This window comes from Cygnus olor, chromosome 2, assembly GCF_009769625.2.
Source record: "Cygnus olor isolate bCygOlo1 chromosome 2, bCygOlo1.pri.v2, whole genome shotgun sequence".
NCBI classification, from domain to species: Eukaryota; Metazoa; Chordata; class Aves; order Anseriformes; family Anatidae; genus Cygnus; species Cygnus olor.
Genome location: NC_049170.1, coordinates 56,998,236 through 57,020,759, shown reverse-complemented (window position 1 = coordinate 57,020,759; position 22,524 = coordinate 56,998,236). Strand labels below are relative to the sequence as shown.

The 22,524-nt window shown below is 36.2% G+C and overlaps 1 protein-coding gene across 3 annotated transcripts in view; it reads left to right on the top strand.

Moving 5' to 3' along the window:
- Positions 1–22,524, top strand: part of CNTNAP2 (contactin associated protein 2) — a 1,166,415-nt gene that overhangs the window by 508,696 nt on the left and 635,195 nt on the right. For all 3 annotated transcript variants that reach the window (XM_040547669.1, XM_040547670.1, XM_040547671.1), the window contains one exon: positions 3,875–4,022. In XM_040547669.1, the coding sequence (XP_040403603.1) occupies positions 3,875–4,022 (148 nt within the window). The remainder of the gene's footprint in view (positions 1–3,874; positions 4,023–22,524) is intronic.

Genomic DNA, 22,524 nt, shown 5'->3' with positions numbered 1-22,524 from the left:
AGGGGCCCAAAACTGTACTCGAGGTGTAGCTTCATCAGAGCAAAGTACAGGGGGATGGATGATCACCTCCCTGGTCCTGCTGGTTACACTGTTCCTGGTACAAGCCAGGATGCCTTTGGCCTTCTTGGCCACCTGAGCACACTGCTGGTTCATACACAGCTGGCTATAAACCAGTATATCCAGGTCCCTTTCCATCTGGCAGCTTTCCAGCCGCTCTTCCCCCAGCCTATAGAGTTGCATGGGGTTGTTGTGACTAAAGTGCAAGACCTGGCACTTAGCCTTGTTGAACATCATACAGTTGGCCCCATTGGTCCAGTCTATCCAGACCCCTCTGCAGAGCTTTACTACCCTCAAGCACATCGACACTTGTGCAGAACTTGATGTCGTCTGCAAACTTGCTAAGGGTGCACTCAATACCCTAGTCCACATCATTGATAAAGACATTGAATAGAACTGGCCCTGGGGAACACCACTAGTTACCAGCCTCCAGCTGGATTTAACTCTATTCACCACAACTCTTTGGGTTCAGCCACCCTGCCAGTTTTTAACCCAAAGAAGCATACACCCATCCAAGCCACAAGCAGCCAGTTTCCCCAGGAGAATGCTTTGGGAAATGGTGTCAAAAGAAGAAAGAGTTGCCATTCAAAGAGACCTGGAGAGGCTGGAGAAGTGGGTCCATGTGAACTGCATGAGATTCAACAAGTCCAAGGTGCTGCACCTGGGTCAGGGCAATTCCAGACATGAGTACAGACTGGGAGAAGAACTCATTGAGAGCATCCCTGTGGAGAAGGACTTGGGGGTTCTGGTAGACGAAAGGCTCAACACAAGTCAGAAGTGTGTGCTTGCATCCCAGAAGGCCAACTGCGTCCTGTGCTGCATCAACAGGAGTGACCGACAGGTGGAGAGAGGTTGTCCCCCTCTACACTGCCTTTGTGAGGCCCAACCTGGAGTGCTGCATCCAGGTCTGGGGACCCCAGCACAAGAAAGATGTGGACCTGTTAGAGGGAGTCCAGAGAAGGGACAAGAAGATAATCAGAGGACTGGAGCACCTCTCCTATGAAGAAAGGCTGAGAGAGCTGGGGATGTTCAGCCTGGAGAAAAGAAGGCTCCAGGGAGATCTCATCATGACCTTTCAGTACTTAAAGGGGTCTTATGAAAAAGATAGAGAAGGACTCTTTACTCAGACAGATAATGATAGGACAAGGGGGAATGGTCATAAACTAACAGAGGATAGATTTAGACTAGACATTAGGAGGAAATTCTTCACTGTAAGGGTAGTGAGGCACTAGAAGTTGTGCCAAGAGAAGTTGTGGATGCGCCATCCCTGGAGGCGTTCAAGGCCAGGCTAGATGGGGCCTTAGCCCACCTGATCTAGTGGGTGGCATCCCTGCCTATGGCAGTGGGGTTGGAGTTAAATGATCTTTAAGGTCCCTTCCAATGCAACCCATTCTGTGAATCTATGAAAAGCCTTACTGAAGTCTGGGTAGACCACATCCACAGCCTTTCCCTTATCCACCGAGCGTGTCACCTTAGAAGGAGACCAGGTTTGTCAAGCAGGATCTGCCTTTGATAACCCATGTTGACTGGGCCTGACCACCTGATTGTCCTGGAAGTACTGCATGTGGTAGCACTCAAGATAATCTGCTCCATTGTTGTCTGAAAAAGTGGATTTTTTTCCACGGTGTGAAATAAGCCAGTTCACGCACTCAGGAGAGAGATTGCTTCTACTCAGGCCTCAATTAAACATAGACAGTACCTCTTCTCTTCCAAGGGAGAGCTTTTTCCTTTACGCCATGAGCTTCTTGGCACCAAGGTCAGACTGACAGGCCTGTAGTTTTCCAGATCCTAATTCCAGCCCTTCTTGTAGATGGGCATCGCATTTGCTAGCCTCCAATCGACTGGGACCTCCTCTGATAACCAGGACTGCTGATAAATGATGGAAAGTGTCTTGGCAAGCCCTTCTGGCAGTTCCCTCAGTACCCTTGGGTCGATCCCATCTGGCCCCATAGACTTGCATACATCTAAGTGGAGTAGCAGGTCACTAACCATTTCCTCATGAATTAGGAGGGCTTCATTCTGCTCCCCATCCCTACCTACCATCTCAGGGCATAAAATATGGAAAGGTACAGGAAATAATTTGGATTTTGAGAATTAGTCTTCATCATTCATTTAATCAAATTATATACAAAATATCCATCCCTCCTGATCAGCTGATTTTGCCCCTAATTCTCTTAAATTTAAAACAAAAACACACCTGTGTTAAGACAGTCTTGTTAAGATTACAGCAAGCACAAAACCAAACAAATTTTATCTTGAAATTTGGAGCATTGCCTTGCATGCTCATAAAATATATTTTTTAAGGATCAGCTTCTTTATTCATTGCATAAAGTTCTGTGATTCCTGGAACAGGACTCAAAGAACAGGCAGCTGTTCAATAGGATTTTTAGTCCTCATTCAATGTATGCTTTCTGTTGTTTATTGTCTTCTGTTCAGCTCAGAAGACGGAACTGTAATTTTCCTTCTAAATGATTACCACTCAAATACCAAAGTGCATCATAGACATTAATTATTGTATTTAACAAGCTCTTCTATGAAGCAATGAGTGTCATCATAATCGTTTAGCACATTAATAGCAGCAGTACAGAAAAATTGAGGTGAACGTAACCACTATTACATGTCGTAATCCTGTGAATCTTCCTTACATTTACCACCACCCGTATCTATTGTGCCCTGTACAGAATAGGTATTCATCTAAGATATCTATTGTTATATCTGTATGGCAAGGGTCAACTTAAATTTTGTCTCTTTCAAATTTTTTATGACTATATTTTGTAGGTGTTTTCCTTACCGCCCAGTTGTTTCTTCATTTGTTTTTAGTTCTAGTATTGGAATATATTACAGGATTTTATATGGATTTATTACGTGGCAAAGGTCACCTTTTCTTTGTTTGTTTATGACTACCCTGTTCACTGTCTCAAGATCCTTATTTCTGCTGAAAATTACTTATGAAGGAGTGTGAAGGGTCCTTTGAAAATGTTGAGAATAACTGAATAGTAGTCTTTAACATCTACCATCAGTGAATGAATGGTTTGTGCATAAACTGACAAGACAAAAAACAAAAACCCCACTATCATTTTAAGTGGTAGATATTGTTTACTTTTAAGCTGGATGCTATAAAAACTTTTAGCCAGAGGTAGAAAACTACAAAACAAGCACTAAATATTTATTTCAGTCATTTTTAAAACACACTTGAGAACTGTCCTATACTAACTTACAAGGTATTACAAACCAGAGACAGACTTTCCTGTGGGTGACAGCTATGGTTAGGAGGGAAACTGGACGCTCATTTTCCAGTGGTTAGTACATCTAAAACAAAGGAAGATTTTTGTATTCTTGGAAATTTGAGAATTGAAGGGTTCCATATCTATTGTAGGAAATGGGTTATGTCAGTGTTTCTATTTACAGGAAGATGACTAGTGTGTGTAATCTAATTGTTAGGGGATGGATATCTTCTACAGAACAACCGCTCTGGGTTGGACACTTTTATTAACACAGTAATAACTGAGTAACAGATCAGTGATGCAGAATGGAATATTTTCTTACCTAGCAGCAGCCGTTATGTGAGTTCAGCATATCTGTTGTGTAGAAAGAGGACATGAGGTCCTAGTGCTGCTCTTTTGGTGTTGTTCTGAACACTGATACTTTTTAAATCCACTATTCATTTGGTCACTATCATCTCAGAAAACATTTAAACTAAATTTAAGTGTTACCTAGACACTCAGAGGACTTTACTGCCTATGCTTTCCTTCATAACAGAACCTTTATAGCATGCGAGATAGATTTAATACAACAACTTTCTTCTTCTTTCCCTTAGGCATTTCCTGGAAATACAAACTCCGATAGTGTGGTTCGACATGATTTACAACATCCAGTTATCGCTCGCTATGTACGTATAGTTCCTTTGGACTGGAATGGAGAAGGCCAAATTGGGCTGAGAATTGAGGTCTACGGCTGCTCCTACTGTAAGTTTTTCCATGATCATCCTTTTTTTTTTTTTTTTTTTTTTAAATTCTAAGTAGAAACTGTCTATGGATCTCAGATTAAATCTGAATCTCAAGTACTAATTATATTGCCTAGTGCTTAATTGAGTATTGTAACCTTAACTCTGAGTTGCTTGTTATTTCTTTTGTGGGAGATTCGATACTGGAATTTGTGATAGTTCTCTGAAGTCAGTCACTCCTTTTGATCTTCATGGCTGTTTTTTTGCAGAAGACTAACTATTATATAACCTTGAACAGTCCAGTTGAGGAAACGACAATGTTCAGACAAATATCATGTTGGGTCTTAAGGGGAACAGCTGGGAAACAAGACGTAATTGCCTGGTGCTAAAGATAAAAATAAAGCAAATAAGAGTTCTATCAAAGTATCTCAGATTGTCTAAATATATGACATGGTTTTCAGAGGCTTTTCCATTAGTATTTGTATATGAGTTTAGAATTTCCTTTGAAATCCAAATGAGGAATTGTACAAATGGTTAAGAGCAAAACTGATTATGTTTTAAGAGAAGCAAGAGTCGTTTCTAAATGCCATTCCTACAATTTGATCCTGCCGGTACCTAAAGAAGGTCTACAGGCTTGCAAAAACATAAGTGTCTGGTGTCCTATTTGTATTTAATATTAATGCAGTATCCTGCTTGTAGGTATTTTAACTGTAAGGAGATATTTGAGATTTGCTTTTTTTAAAAACAAAACAAAACAAAACAAAAAACAGGTGTTAGAATAAGTTAAGGAGCACCCATCTTGAAGTCTCATCTATTGTCTTCACTGGGTGATTTATGAAATATTGGAGACCTTTGCCATCCTAACTAGCAATTGTGCTAATTAACTAGCAAAATGCTTTGTGATTTCAGTCTGTTAGGAGATCCGTTGTTTCCCCAAGCAGAGAGGGTTTCCCCAGGCATCTGGAGTGAATTTTTATTTAAAGCAGCAAAATTTAATGGTGCCCACATATCAGCTCAAGCTGCAATCCTCCAAGAAGAGACCCGGCCCAAAACTTTCCCTGGGTTCTTATACTCATACAATCTTCATTTTGTCCGCTACAGTCCAATCAGTTCTTGACACACAAGAGTTACATTCCTTCAGATTGGTGGTTCTTTGTTGTGAGGCAGGCTGTTTTCTGTTATCTGTTGGGGCAGGCTCTCGTCTGGCAACCTCCTTGGTCAGCACATCACCCCTTTGCCATCAACACCACTCAACCTCTCCCACAATGCTGAACTCTGTTACTTAATCACCACTACATGCCAGTTTCAGGTTATGGGGAGCTTACGGGGAGCTCATACTGTGGCCTAAGGCTTCTCTAAATTTACTCTACTAATGTCAAACAGCAGCTCCCCCAGTTCCTTGCAGCAGCTTGTTTCCCTTTCACAGTTGTTGATTTGATTTGGATAGATAGTCTAAAGGCTATATTCTTCCATTAAACACCAATGGGAAGTACAAAGAATAGAGTTCTGATATTATTTTTCCTATTTCCTCGCAATGATTTAACCCCCCCCCCTTTTTTTTTTTCTTTTTAAATATATGAAACTTCAAATAACTTCCGAGCAATAGCTGAGAAATAAATAAAACTTGTGGTGTTTGTAGCACTGTGCTGAGGGCGCTCATGGATGTTAGATACATTAAAAACAAACAAAAAACAAACAAACAAACAAACAAAACCACAGTATATTTGTTATCTGCAGAACCGTAGATTATTCTGATATTTCTTACTCAAAAAGAAACTAAGCTTCTGAAGTTTTAGGTAGCACTGTTTGCATGGCTCCTAATAAACAAATGTTTATTAGCACATTCCTAAAATGTTTTACAGGCTGTTTTAAGCAGAGCCAACACTGCAGCATAGTTAATTTTTGCAGCATGATGAATATTTACTTGTAAGTGTATCTACTTCAAATGCAAATCCAGGTATTTAATGCAAGAAGCCAACATTTAGTTTGTTTTGAAATATGACACTTTTTAACAGAAAAAAATGCCTTTAAATAGTGGAATAAAACAATAAAACTCATGATCTTTGCTGAAATATTTACAGGTAAAAGTATTTTTTTTTTATTAAATGGATAGACAAAGTGTTGTAGATACGTAACAAGACGCTTTTAGAGACTTAAAGTAAATGTGAGAAAAAGCAAAACATAGCTTGTTGACAAACTGGTTTCAGTCATTCGATGAAAAGTTGCTTGGTTGACAGACTGTATATTTCTGGAGGAGAATAAAAAGCTTCTGCCAAGGAAACAATGTGTGGGACTACAAAAATATTGATAAAATGTGCATTCACAGTTAAACTGAGGTAGCCAAACATAACTTTGTAGTTTTGCTCAGAGAGTAGTGTTAGTCTGCTGGCATTATCAGTGATTTCATTTTTTTTTAATAACAATAATAATAATATTTTAGATTATATATTTATAGGGACTTTTGTTTCAGAAAGCTCTCCTAGAACGTTGTATGGATCTTAGATGCAGGAATCAGACAGGATGTCCCTGAAATTCAGTATCAGTAGGTAGCAGAGCAGTTGAAAAGAAAAACTAAACCTCACTGTATTAAAAGAGAGGAAGGCAGCACCTTAGTATGACTATCAGAACAATGTAGCAATGTGTATGAGTTCCAGATTTGTCTTCAAATGCATCATTTGGAGCCAACTGTGTAAAAACTCAATTGTTCCATGTAGATGTGTCCTATGGCAGTTTTTAGTCTTATGATTAGAATAAAGCACGAGTTTTACACTACAACAAGATTCAGAATGAACTTTACATTTATCTCTGTGACTAAATGGTGACATCGAATTTGAAAAAGGTTTTTAATTCTCCATAGGGAAAAACTGACAATGCCTAATTAATAATAATAAAAATGATAATAAAAAATAGTGAGTAAATAACTGTCTTATTGGCTATATTAATGGAAGAGTTGCATGAGAAAAACAAGCTTGGAAAACAACAGCAAACAAATTATTATATGACATAAAAACATATTTTAGTCAATGGGAGTTTTAGGTTTCATTTTAAAAGAAGCTACTTAAGACACTCAAAAGGGGAAAAGAGTCTTTCTTTATGCTTGCAGTGACATAATTTTTCAAAACGCAAATTATAGGGAAGAAAGCAATATAACCAAAGGCAAAGTATCCAACCAGTTAAGGCAAAACCGGTGGCAGATTTTCATTCGTGCTCTTTTGGAGACAGAGGGTAAAAGGATGTGGTATATATCTTCCATCATGTCCAGTTTATGAATGTTGACAAACTGAAAAGTCATGGCATCTGGAGGCTCTGGCAACTATAATATAGTACATTTTACTAACAATTTTGAATATCATAGTAAGCTCCTGCAAGATCATTGATGGCAATGAAGGATTAAAAGAACTAATGAATAGTTCCTTTAATCTCCATCCTGTAACAGATGAATGCTTACAAAATGGAAATAGCATTGCATAGTCTTTGGCTGCATTTTTTAACCTTATCCTCATAACCTTCTGGGTGCTGAAATCCTGTGGTATTAGTGGAATGGACTCACTGATATCTTTGTTCTTGGGCTTTTTTTGATATGGCTCTGTCGTAGATTTTCTGCATCTAAACTCCTTGCCTGAATCTTTTAGACAAAGTTGTACGTCTGATAATAAGAATTTGCAAATTCCAAATGGTTCGCGTCTGAGGTGTAGGATATACTTGAGAAAAGTCACTTGGAGACAGCAGAAAGTCATGCAAATAATATACATAAGGCAAATAGAGAGCAGGAACAATAAAGCTCTATGAATGTTTGCAAACTGAGCTTTTTCCATTCATTGACCAGATCTGTTTGCTAATACTTATGAAGCAGTGAAAGTGAACAAATGTCATTTGAGCTCTGTTAGCAAATCTGTTCGTTTCAGTTGTTAGCTATACTATTTGTAGTGTGCTATGTCAAATGCTACTGTTTCAGTTTTATGCTGGATGACTGATTTTTTTAGGAAGTGAGGGAAAAGAAGGAAAAATAGCAAACACAGACCCATAGAGGTTTATGAAATAATGATTTTGTATGGAAAACATTCACTGTCCGGACAGTGCAGTGAAAAAAACCTTGGTCATGTAAAAATTTACAAGAGCAAAAATAAGGTTAGGAGATGCTGTTGAGGATTAAGCCATGAGGATTTCAAATAAACATTTGCAAGAATTGATTTGGGAGTACTGAAGTGCTAAAAATTATGGGTTGAACAGATCTTGGACTAGTTAATCCTATCTGCCTGCAGTGACCTAAGCCGTTTTTTCCCTTGGTTTCCCCCAGTTAATTCTATGTTCGGCTGTACTCATTATTAGGAAATTTTCTGTGATACTTGAAATCTCCTTTGCTTGGTTTCATGCTGTTGCTTCTAACTACACGTCTCCTTCATTCTCTCATGTGTTTGCCCTACATACCTAACAAGAACTCCATCCTCTTCAGAATTATCTATTGCATCTACACATCAAAGGGAATATTTAAAGCAGGTAAGAAAGCCACTGTTATTTCACTTGTGTGGAATCTGATCAATTTTCACTTGGCCAGATTCACTAGCATACACTGAACATTTTGTTTCATCAGCATAGCATTTAAAAACAAAATAAAACACTAAAACACATGAAGAAAAGTCTATTGAAGTGACGTGATTGCTATTGGAACAACCTATGCTGTATAAAATATATTTCCATATGTCTATGCGTACATATTTATTCTATTACCCTTTTCGTGCCTATGTGAATATTCACCTAAATGGTGAGGATACTGATTTGGTCCCCAAATCCATGTAAACAATTCCCTACCTCCTCTCATGATATTTTATTACTTATAATAAAAGTGCAACTAAAAGTGCAACTAAGTTGTCCAGGCAGACTTCTTTGACCATCTAAGTGGTGCAACTGCATAAAAATATTAAATAATAGATAGGAAGAACGATTTTGAAGTGTATATTTTGTGCAATCATGTTCTCAGATTTGTAGCGCAATTTTATTAAATGATTGTAAGTAAAATTGCTTTTAATTTTGGGTAAAATCATAGAATTGACAAAACTGTTTAGCAGAGGTACGTGTGAGCTTAATAGCTTTGTTTATCACAGTGGATGGGACAGTTAGGAGTTTTCCTAAGCATCCAACCTTTTTTTTCCCCCTATTTCTATTAAATGTGAGTATTTTTATACTGGGTAGATGTATACATATTTAGGTCTATGTGTTTGATTTTTAGACAACATCGTTGCAGTTCAACAGGTGCAAGCATAGCTTGATATTCCCTCTGATATTAAAGGTGCATGGCTGAATACTCACAGTTAAACTATGAAGGGTGAGGGAAATGAACTGTTGAACTTTTAAAGATTTATTTGAATACGTGCTGTATTTGAAAGCTTACTTCGTTGTTAAGATATTTTCTAGCTTTTTGACATGGAGGGGATTCCTTTTTTCTTAAGAGTCATGAAAATTGATACTTTTTATTACCGATACATTCTTAGTTCCATGGTAGTCTTTAAACAGTTGAGTTCTGCAAATTGAAGATAAATTATGCCATCTTTCTTTAGAATTGTTCCCAATATGGATTGCTTTCCCCTACCCACTCCCCAGCAAGAGGTGGTTGTGATTGTTTCTGTGTACATGTTCATTTATTTTGGTATGAAAGTGAGAACAGACTTTTGTTATCCCAGCCCATTTGTTACCTCTAGTTGTTAACAGTAATAACTATAGACCCATTTTGATAGTAGGTAAAAATACAAATTTAAAACATTTGTGTCCTCTATTTTAAAATTAAGAAAAAAAATAACAGTTTTGTAGTGCATGAAAAGTTATTATTATTTTTTTTTAAATCAGAAGATCGAGATGGAAACAGAAAGAAAGTCCTTGGAAATATTTTTGCTTTTCCTAGAAAAACAAACAAGCAAAAAAAGAAACAAAAACAGAAAATTAACCTTAATGTTTAATTTGAACTGCTTTTTGTTTCCCTAAAAAGAATATTTCAGAAAGATGTGACATGAGCTTCTGCTTTAAAAATTAAATACATAAATAAATATTTTCTTCAAAAAATAAATAGTGTATTAAATAGAAGAAGAGCACTCTTGTTTTGTGTAGTGGGATAGCCTTGGCTATCCCACCCAGTCGCTAAATCAGGAACAAGGGAAAAAAAGCTTGTGGGTTACAAAAAAAAGACAGGGAGGAACACTTATCAGTTATAATTGCAAGACAGACTCACCTTTGGGAAAATTAATTTGATTTTGCCAATTAAAATATATTCCAATATTGAGAAACAAACACAATCATTATAATAACACCATCCCCTATTCTCCCTCTCCCAGACTCAACTTCACCTCTTGATTTCTGACGCTCCTGTCTGCCCTGTGAGTGGCATGGTGGTCTGGGGATATGGTCATTGTAGTTCCTCTGTGCCGCCCCTTCTTCCTCACACCTCTCCCCTGCTCCAGCCTGGGCTCTCCAGGGGCTGCAGGGCAAGCTCTGCTGGGTGCCTGGAGCACCTCCTGCCCTGGCTGCTCCTCGCACTCCTTTCCTCACTGCCGGGCAGCGTTTGGCCCTTGCTGAGCTCCGCTCTCCCCGAGGAGCCCACATGTGGCCGAGGGGCTCAGCTGGGCCCTGTGGTGAGGCTGCTGGAGCCGGCATGGGGCAGCCCTGGCCTTGTCTCACAGAGTGGGCCGGCAGTCCCTGACCACTGCCTGGGTGCCTGCACCCAGTACCATTTTAAAGTTAGATCTTAAAACGTAACATATATGTTTATTTCTTATTCTTTAACTTTTAGTTAGTTTGGCACAATGCACATATTTTTTCCTATCAACTTTTTGAAACTGGCAGCAAACTGAGAAGTCCATTATTTTTCCATTTCTAGTTATAATGAGGTTACTGGTAGATATTCTCAAGCACCACAGCTTTGTGAACTGCAACAGCAATGTGTTCTTTACAGGTTCATTTGTTAGCTGGCAATGAATGTATAATCAAAGTCAGAGAAAAACAAGTGTATTTTCTATGAATACATGCCCCACCAACTTGTTCAACTGTATTCTCAGACAGTTTTCAATTACACTTGAACTTTTTTTTTATTCATTCAATATTTCCTTTAGAAGGGTGTATGTAGCTGGTTCATTTGAAAAAGCTTTTTTATGACTTTTTTTGTGCAATGTATAAACAAAATGTAAGGCCAGATATGATAAAATCTTGCAGATTTTGTAGAAGGTTTAATAAAGTCAGGCCTGGCTCTTCTCTTGTGGAAAAGAGCAAACATTTTCTATTAGCTTTTCCAATATTTACCCGTAACCCCACAGAAAGGGTATTGCATAGTTGTCTGTAATCAGTTTACATGAGGATGGAAATTATCCTTAGGATCCATAAACACCTAGAAAAGTAGAAAAATTAAGTAAGGTCCTAGTATCCTTTTCTAATGAAGAAAGGAAGGTAATGTTCAGGTAAATACAAATAAAAGTTTCAGTCTAATCACAGTAGTTTTGCCTGTAATGTTTTTTGCCTGAACAGATGCTTGTAATGGTTTTGCCCAGCATATACTGTTCTTGCATTTCTTTAAGTGACCATAGATCTATTTGTCCATGATGACTTATTCCCTTGAGAAATCAAGTGGCTTTTTTCTCATAAAAACAAAACAAAACAAAAACAAACAAACAAACCCTACAGATTTTGGACTATGGTTTTGGTTCTGTGCCATTGATTTAGAGCACGAAGGGCTTCACTGATAAATGTTTTCCTGCATGTCTGGGTTAAAACATATATTAAAGATGCAGTATCTTCTAGGCTTTGTTCAATTTATTCTGTTCTTTCACTAAAGTTTAGCTGAAGATGACACATTCCGTATTTTTCTTTTAAGTAAAATGGTAGAGTCTTGCTATTAGTAAATTTTTGTCTTTTCTCAGTCAAAGGTAATGATAGGGTTCTCTGATACAAAACTGCCTATATTAAAGCGTCAACATTGCTAAATGGAAATAACCAAAATTAACTCTTCATAATAATGTTTTTATAAAGTAACAATGTGCTGTCAGTTATATGCAGTATATCCCCGTAGTTGAGTTTCTACTCAATATCATATTTTAAAGTTGTAGTCCCATCTTTTATGAGCTTTGGGGAATTAGGCAAGTGTGCTGCAGATTTTTCCCTAAATCCTCTAAAACAGGGAAAATGTTCATTTTTTTTTTCCCACCCCATAAGAATGACATGGTATGCCATCTCTTGTGGCTGAGAAAGGTCTACCTCATGCTTCTCTCACTGCAGGGTGAATGCCCTCTGACAGGGTGCACCTACTGTTATCTCTGGCCTCTGCTCAAGGTGCAATTAATGGAGAATGGGTGCCCTTAGTGTCCCACTGGTGTTTGTCCAGTCCAACAATTCTTGTAAATGTTAAAGGTCTGTTGGAAAATGGGCAGTCAAACAATCTTCTGGGTCTGTTTCATGTACCGCTGAATTACATTAAAGAAAACAAATTTTCAGCTTGGCTAAGCAACCCCCTAGATTCAGTGGCTTCAGTTATAATGGTGCCAGGCATCACGTAAGCTTTCTCAGATTGGATTCTTTGCTGCTGTTCTTTTAGTTAGTGTAAACATTTCTAAGGCTGTCAGAAGAAGTTATTAATTCAAAAATGTTAGGGGAAACGTCTTGCAGAAATGGTAAAATATTTCCTCTATTCAGATGTAACCTTTTTTTTTTTTATTAGAAGACGACAAAGTTTTAGGCTCCATGATGTTGCACAGCAAAACAATGGAATGCTGAATATTTTTCTCTTGAATATAATTCATATTATTATCTTACTATAATTACATTTTAGGATGGCTTCATAGATTGTCCATTGAATAGACAGAGATCGTTCAATAAGTGTTCATTTGTACTTGTTGCACATTGTGATAGATGTGAAAGAAAATCATTTAAAAACCCAATAGTTTTGATTTTTTTTTTTTTTTTAGAATGCCATTACACACAGGAGATGATTAGAACCTGTGTGTTTTCCTGTGTTTATAGTACTTGTGACTTTAGTAAAATGGATATATATGAAAAATGTTTCTGTATTTTAAAGTTTAAGAATTTAAGGGAAATACACACTTGGTTTATCCTTTAGAAATTCACAGTAAAATTGGATAAATACTATATGAAAAAAAATCCTTAAATAAATTCACGCGTTTATACGTATCAATTATGTTTGAAATTTGGAGTTAAGATTTAACAATTGTTCAGTCAAGGTATAAGTTGAAATGACAATTATGAGCAAAAACAAAAACTTCAAATTTTGAGGTAACTGAGTGGTTTTTGTCACTGCAAATTGAATTCTGAGTCTACATTCACTAAGAAGAACATAAAAGTACAGCATGTGGCCCAAAAATGTATACATGTAAATCTATATCAAGTGCTTTACTAAGTCTAGATAAACAACTAGGTTTCTAAACTAATAGGAACCTAGAAAACTCACCTTTTCACAAAAGTGCTTAGCAATTTTTTAATTTAAAATTATATCTTTGATAAAGTAATCTGAACAAGTTTTAAACAGCGTGTAGGTAATTTCCAAATTCAGAAAAAGAAACAAAATTTTATACTGTCTCAATTCTGTGTATTCACCAGATTTTGCCATCCACAATTTCATAAAAAATAAAATAAAAAAATGTTTATTTCTTGCATGACAATGTCTCTATTTTTTGTTTTCAGATGCATAAGGTAATTGAGCTTTAATTATTTCAATATGGAACTGTTCTCTCTCTCTCTCTCTCTCTTTTTCTTTCCCATAGAACATAAATATTTAATTGCCATTTTAGCTTTAAATAAATTGAAGAACTTGGGAAACTGGCTTTCTAAAACTGCAGCTATAAAAAGCATCCTTATAGGAAAAATTATTTCCTTACCTAAAATAATAATGATTGGTATAGCAACAGCTGGCATTTATGTAGCAAGCTCTTACGTAAGCTTAGTGATACTGCTTGAAGTCAAACAATTTGTAAAGCAGTGAATGTTTTTCTCTATCTATATCTATTTAATACCAACAAGTAAATGCCTTGGGTTTCTCTGAACTGTGGATTAAACCTCATAAGTAAACCTTTTAAGGTAAAAAAGAAAAGAAAATCCAAAATATTTTGTTAAGTGGTAATGAACATTAGAGAGAAGAAAATTTTCAATTAACGTGTACTATTCAGGGAAGGTAGTTGTTCATTTCAGGGAAGTGGTTGAGTCGCCATCTCTGGAGGTCTTTAAAAGACGTCTAGATGTAGAGCGTAGTGATATGGTTTAGTGGAGGGCTTGTTAGTGTTAGGTCAGAGGTTGGACTAGGTGATCTTGGAGGTCTCTTCCAACCTAGATGATTCTGTGATTCTGTGATTCTCTTTAAGGTGGGGATTTTTTTTTTTTTTCTAGTAACTTTGGTATAAGGTGTTGTCAATAGCTGATCTGAGAAAAGCCTATTGGGCTCCAACATACTGATGGGGATCTATGGTCATAAATTCATCTGAATTCTCTTGTGCTGCTGGTGAGCCATGACTTAATACAATTAATACAAATAACGATCGTATTAATTGTATACAGCCTTGGTTTTAGGAGTAAATCAACAGAAAAATTGTTCAGGCATTGAGTATGTCTCTGTAAACCTAGGGTAGGTGGTAGTATTTCACTCAATGTGTAAACTGGAAGAAGACAGTACTATACCTTCACCTCTGCTGAAGGTTCTTCCTAATTTGGTGTCAATTTTGGAGGTAGCAGGGGGAAGGAAGAAGCCTGTGTTACTAGTCTTTCCTTTGCAAGCTTGTTAAAAGGCTTGGTAGTTTCACACCGAGTTTGCCAGCTGTTTATAGAATCATAGAATAATGGAATATCCCGAGTTGGAAGGGACCCACAAGGATCATCAAGTCCAACTCTTGGCGTTGCGCAGGACAACCTAAAAATCAAACCATATGTCTGAGAGCATTGTCAAAATGCTTCTTGAACTCCGTCCGGCTTGGTGTTGTGACAACTTCCCTGGGGAGCCTGTTCCAGTGCCTGACCCTTAATGAAGAACCTAATATCCTATCTGAACCTCCCCTTACACAGCTCCATGCCATTCCCTCAGGTCCTGTCACTGTCCCCAGACAGCAGAGTTCAGCGCTTGCCCTTTGTCTCCCTTCGTGTGGGATCTGCAGGCTGCCATGATGCCTCCCCTCAGCCTGCTCTGCTCTGGGCTGAACAAACCAAGGGACCTCAGCTGCTCCTCATACGTCTTACCCTCCAGTCCCTTCACCATCTTTGTTGCCCTTCTTTGGACACACTCTGATAGTTTTATGTCCTTCTTGTACTGTGGTGTCTAACTACACACAGTACTCGAGATGAGGCCTCTGCAGAGCAGAGCAGGACAATCACTTTCCTCAACTGGCTAGCAATGATAGTCCAGGATACGGCTGGCCCTTTTGGCTGCCGTGACAGACTGTTGACTCATATTCAGTTTGCAAATGACAAAAACATGTTGTTAAACACTTAAGGCATTTTTATGCAATGCATCCTCATATTTTCTCCAGCGTGAGGGACTTTCAGCAAGTCAAGCAGTCTTACTTCTTCTACAAGCATAAATTAAGCAAAACAGATTAAGTGAATACACAGTACTGCAGGTGATGAGCTGTGAGACTTCAAGTCAAACACATCTTTCAATTATTTGGAAAAATCCACTGAAAACCCTTTGTTTTGCATTGTGTCTATTTTTATTTTTATTTTCCCTAAGTTTGGCTGATATATATTAGAACATCTTCAGACACAGTGAATGAAGTATGTATTTATAGCAATATATTTTTGAGAGATAAGGTAGGGGGATTTGAGCGATTGATCTTCTGTCATAATGCAGACATTAAATACTGGATGTGAGTAGGCCTAACTCTTACTTTTATTATATCATGCTGTAGAAAGAAACTTTATCAAGTCAGGCTAGCACATACCCCCTAGAGAGATCGTGACTATCTGTTCCATGTACTTTAAGTTTTATTTGTGTTAGTAGGAGGATAAAAAGTATTACTCTTTGGGTGTAGAAGTTTCTATGTTTCCAATAGAATCCCTAGACATGAAGAGAAAATATTTGTCCAGTTCAAATCCCAGTAAACCTTGGAAAAGTGTCCTTCTGAAACAATATTAGAATAGGCTGAAATGTAGTTTTATTCTTTTCTAACAATTTCTGATACTTTGAAAAATTTTCATGCACATCTATGCAAGAAAAGTCAATAATTATTACACATTTCATACTCATTTATTATACTTGTCATTTTACTTTTCTTCTTAAAAGTTGAAAACATTTAGCCACATTGTTTAGTTAAAAACAAAATGAAACAGAATATTTCAATGATTAATAATCTTTTTCTCTAAAATAAGAAATCTATTATCCAGTTGTCACACACTTTATAAACTGAATTTATTGCAATTTATCTTTGTATTTTCTGATTTTTTTTAATTGACAGTTTTAAGTCAAAGCATCAATAAGTTCTGATGTAAACGTATGCTTATGTAAAATTTTCATCCAGCAGTACTAAAACCAACAGAATATTTATAAATTTATGCTATCTTTTCTTTAAACAAACAAACAAAAATCCTTATTTTTATTTAGGTGCAATTTCCCTTGATTTTAAGAGAACAATATCAAAAGTGTAGTTCACAGATTGAAGTGAACACAATATTTAAATTCATAAACAAAAGAAAATTACAATATTTTTATTTTTTTTTTAACTTATATGTTTCCTGATACACTGCATAACTCATCAGTAGAGCTCATGTAATTCAACTGTTAAAAATGCCCACATGAAAGATACTTTTACCAAAGTTTTTATATTTTCAGTGTTTCAAAATTCTTTCGTTACTTCCATTTGTTACTTTCAGCTTTCAGGCTGAACATAGTTTCAGCCTTGTTTCTCAACACAGTTTTCTGAACTCAAACATAACTTAAATATTCAGTCAGTATTATCTGGTTTTAAACTGTATTCACTATCAGGAAATAAGGACTAGAATTACTGTTCAGATACTATTAGAAGAGACTGCTTTAAAAGAAGACTTTTCATTTTTAGTGAGCTTTATTAAAAGATAATATAAACAAAGAATTATAATAGCAATATATTAAAATATTACAATAAAATATCAAAATAAAACAGAGTATCAGAATAAAGCTAAAAATGGTTCCAACATAAGTTACTTTATCAAGTAGACACATCACTTGTATATATAGGTATAGCTGATCCTGTCAACTGCTTTGTTGACCAAGCAAACATACACCAGGGCTGTGTTGTTGAAGACATTTCTATTTATAGATAGCTTCCTTATTCCTAGCAAAGAAATTCATGGCATTATCTATATAGAAGATTCTTCTTAACAAATGGAAGATGGCAAAAGAAAATAAAAGAATTAAAAAAATACAAAGTAATTAATAAACGAATAATTGAATGAATAAATAAATAAATAAAGGAAAAAATATGCTGGAGAAGGAAAAGATGAATGGAATAGAGAAAGCTGGAAATCTCTCATTATAGGGGCTGTCCAAAACTGGCTAAAATTGGCAGTAGTGGAGGGGCAACAGGATCTTTTCTATGACTCTCTATGGCCTTACACATCCTGGCTTCATCTGGGATACAGTTAATTTTCTTCAGAGTAGTTGGTATGGTACTAAAGGGAAATGATGATGCAAGACCCTCATGGTCTTGTCCACTAGGTAAACACAATTTCTAATTTCTCGCTTAAGATCCATTGATTTTTGGTCTCCCAACACCTCCTCTTTGACATAATATTCATTCTCTTGGTAGCCCTTACTGGTTTTCTGCTTAGACTTATTTCAGCTTTTTTTCTTCCAGATTTTTAATACTTTTTTGAACAAACTTCTAGATCAAAATTACCTGAATTTCTGTTGTCTTTGAAATGTTGAAGTTATAGACCTTTCCCAACTTTTCTAATTTTTTAGGAGTAATCCAGCTTTGTTCAGATGTCCCTTCATAAATTATCTGTATCTAACAACCACCTTACTTATATGTTAAATTGAAATATATAAGAAATCATTACTAAGGTTTCTAAAGAATATGTCAGTCTGGATTTATAAATTTTATTTATTCAAAACTTATAAACATTAAATAGACTTTTTACATATAAGTAAAACTATAAAACTGACATTTGTCTCCATTCTGCATTTCTACATGTTAAAAAACATTGCGAATCATAATTCTTGTTGTTTGGTAATAGGTAAACATAGGGTGGAGGAAGAATTTTACATTCTTGAGAAAGAAAAAACACTACTTTGTGATAGTAAGTTTCAGAGTAAACTAACCTGTGACCATTTACTGCTAGCGGAATAAACTCGCTAGTTTGGAAAAAATGTTCAGGCCATGCTGAATTTTTACAACAGTATATTGTGTCCTTTAAAAAGTGGTGACTAAATTTGATAACTACTTCTGTATTCAGGATTCACTTAGCAACACACAGAAAAACAAAGTTTTGCAGCATTTTTGCCCAGCTTCTTCAAAGCAGAATATGGTCTGTGCAGCCTTTTCATCTACCACTCTGACGCTACAACTTCATTCTTGTGTGTGTGTGTGTGTGTGTGTATGACTCCAGAATAAACACAGTATTAAAAAAAAAAAAAAGATTTTTTTTTTAGTAAATAATCTATAATGACATATCAGGAGAGAGATTTTTTTATCTGCTTAGGGATCAAAAGCTAAAAATGTTTAACAATGTTGCCACAACTGAAACATATGTACAATTACTACATGCCATATGCAATCTGTACAAGCCTATAGAGCTAGAAGTTCAAAATAGAAGAAAAAAGATAGAGATTCATAGCTGTTTAGTCTTAAAGGTAAATTCTAGATTTAGAACACTTTTAGAACAAACTCTTATGTCTCAAGCTACATGAAATCAAATGCTTTGCAGAAGTTCATTAATACCGGTAGTAGAGGTGAATTAGTTTCTTTCAGTCAGGGTTTTATAAACTTCTGTCTTGCAACCCCAGAGTTTAAACTACATATATCATGCATGTTGTTACTTGGATAGAGCCCTTGATGGATCTTTATGATCATCACCCTTTTCAATCTCATCTGTAGTTAACCAGAGGAAAGGTCATTGAAAACTGCAAAGCTAGAAGTGTCACGAATACACAAACAGGTCGGTGCACCTCCTGTGCTTGACTTGTGAACTGTATGGATGAATTCTACTGGGAAAGGGTTGGGTTGGTGGGTGAGGGTAGTTAAGCTTTGATGTATATTTTGACAGTGTGGCAGCGAGAGAGGTAGACTTTCAGATTCTTGGCTACATTTATTTATCTTCTTAATGTTTTTCACAGTGATAGGGTCATGTGAGCATTTCTGAATCTCATATAATTCTTTGAAATTTGTATAACATGCTTATTAGAATTCCAGTTAGAAATCCAATGTATTTCTGTGACTGTGCGGAAAAAAAAAAAAAAGAAAAAAAAAAGTATTTCTTGATCAATCGTATCTAGGCCTTGAGAGTCCTGTTCCTCCAAAGTTGAAGACTAGGAACTAATCTTGTTGCTTTGTTATATGATGAAAACAATAAACACTGGTATCAAAGTTTGCATGCCTATTCTTAAATTTCTCAGTCCATGTTTGAAGATTTAAAAGGAAAAAAGAAAAAAAAAGATGTTTTTCTCAACCTTCTAGCAAGTGCCTGTTTTTCAGAGTGATCAGTTCTTTCTCAACAGAAACAAATGACCAGCTGGCTCCTGCAAGTTTATCATTCCAACATGAATAAAGTGCAAAACACTGAATTATTTCATACTGTATAGGTATAAATAGAACTTACATAGTTGAACTTAAAAAATGCTGATGGTCTTATACAAACTAACACTGAGGGATAAATGTTTAATTCTTACACTTCCAAATATTTTCTTTACAAAAATTTAAATAATATGAACCAGATCAGATCTAAACAATATGCCACTTAAGAATGTACTATTAAAACATCAGCAAAGAGTTCCTGAAAAGAAAATGTAAAACTTTTGTGTAAGTAGTTTTGAGGTTCTGATTTTTGTCTCTTACTGCCTCATACAGTACGTCAGGCACTCAGATCAGTTCATTTTCACTTCAGATGATCTGCAATTTGAAGACAGAGAGGGTTAAATTTGGTGCAACTTGTATTCTCTTCTCTGAGATTTCTCACATCTGTGTATTTAATCATATTCCTAGTGTTCTTTTGTATGTCTATTCAGGAGCTATGAATCAGATGTTAATGAAGATAGTTGTTCAGCATTTCTTAGGTAGACAAAAATCTCATTAATTTCCCTTATATAAAGATAGAGACTAGAATTCATAATGAAGTAATTTCTTTCATAGGATGCATTCTTGGCAGAAATTCATTTGTGTAATGGATAAATTAAAGAGTCTTTGGCCTCTATACATCCATCTGCTGCTGCTTGCTTATAATGATAACTAAATATTTATTGCCTAACCACACCCTTCAGCATTTTCTCTGGATGACACAAATCACAGAATCACAAAAAGGCGGAAGGGACCTCTGGAGGTCATCTGATCATGCATGGCAACCTTGATCCACTTGCCCAGGGCCACGTCCAAATGGTTTTTGAATCTCCAAGCGTGGAGATCCAACAACTTCTCTGGGCAACCTGTGCTAGTGCTTGGTCATCCTCATGGTGAAAAACGTGTTTCCCGATGTCCAGAGGGAACCTCCTGTGCTTCAGTTTGTACCCATTGCCTCTTATCCTGTCACTGGGAACCACTGAAAAGAGCCTGGCTCCATCCTCTTTGCACCCTCCCCTCAGTTGTATTGATAAGATCCCCCTTGAGTCTTCTCTTCTTCCAACTGAACAGTCCCAGCCCTCTCAATCTTTCATCATAGGAGGGATGCTCCAGTTCCCTTATTTTCATGGCCCTTTGTTGGACTCTCCAGTATGTCCATGTCTCTCATACTGGGGAGTATAGAACTGGACACAGTACTTCAAGGTGTGGCCTCACCAGTGCTGAGTGAAAGGGAAGGATCGCCTCCCTCAACCTGCTGGCAATACTTTGCCTAATGCTGAGCAGGATACAAATGTTTCACAGAAGTAAAATAGTCTGACAGTTTCTTTTATTTGTTTGTTATTCACCCTTTTCTATCTTTTCCACTTTTCTCGTGGAATTTTTCAGTGCAATCAGATCGGATTGGATCATTGTTTAGAAATAAACTTAAATTATTGATGATATGGATATATAGCTAGAAGAACCATAAAATACTTGAATGTGTTCAGAACAGCAACATTTAGGCATTTAATCGCTAGATTCTTTGAAAAAGTCTAAGTAGTATCTAGCATATTAAAAAAAAAAAAAAGAAAAAAAAAGAAAAAAAGAAGCATTAACAACAGAAACCAACAACAATGACAAAAAAAACACTGTTAAATAAGATCCACGGTTCCCGTCTTATACATTTTTATAGTTAACATGCAGTACAAACTGCAAAGAAATTTATCTCTGTCCTGGAATATGTATGCACAAAAACATTCTGATTCAGCCAGAGAAGTCTTCTGAGACTTTGTATTTATTTTATACAAAGGATTCTGTTCTCCGGAATTTTATTATTTTTTTTTATATATACCTTTTGTTTTTGTTGTTGTTGGTAGTAGTTTTTGTTTGTTTGTTTTGTTTTGTTTTTAAAGATATGTGGTTATCCTAGGATGCTTCTCTTACACCTTAAGATTTTTCAAAATATTTGAATTTTGGAAAAGTTTTAGTAATTTTCTATTTAGAACGATGCAGTTACAGTACTATTGAATGCAATACTATGCTCAGCTGAAGCAAACACATCAGCAGCACACTCTGACAATGTAATTTATCTAAAACCTCTGTGACAAATTATGAAAAAATGTTCATTTAAATATCATATTGTATATCTTTGTTCTCAACAGATAGGTGAACTGGGTTAGTTAGAGTTAAGATCTTGCTACTGATGCGTGATGTTATTTCTCTACATACCACAAAATAAGTAGTGTTCTTATTAGATATACAAGTGTATATGTGATAACATTTGGTAAAAAGAGCATAGCTACACGTAGATTTATACTACATACAAAGAGAAATTTTCTCACAGAATGCTGTTCCCACCAGAGTACATACCTCCAGTAGATTTGCGTCACACTCAAGTCTACTTCGTGTAAAATTCCAGTACAGTCAAACTCTTTTGGAAAATCCAGAGCTTCCAGGCTCTTTGTACTTATGATCATTACGAACAGGACTGTAAAGTGCAAAGTCAAGGACAGCCAAGTTTCTGGTCTCCTTATTATCACAGAAACTAGACAAGAAGCCGCGTTTTTTCAGAATACTGTGAAATTCACCAAAGTCAAACAAAAAGAGTGAATGGAACATTTCTAAAACCTTGAAAAGTTTCACAAAGTAGAAACTAAAGTTTAAGTAAATTATGATTTTTATATGTATTGCACAGTAAGAAGGAAGTATTTTGAAAACACTTGGTTTTATTGCTGTGAAATGTCAAAGCACAGAGGAATTCTGACAATATTCAGAGATTTGTTTTCTTTAAATCTCTACTAGTTACCATCTCTCCCTTACATTACT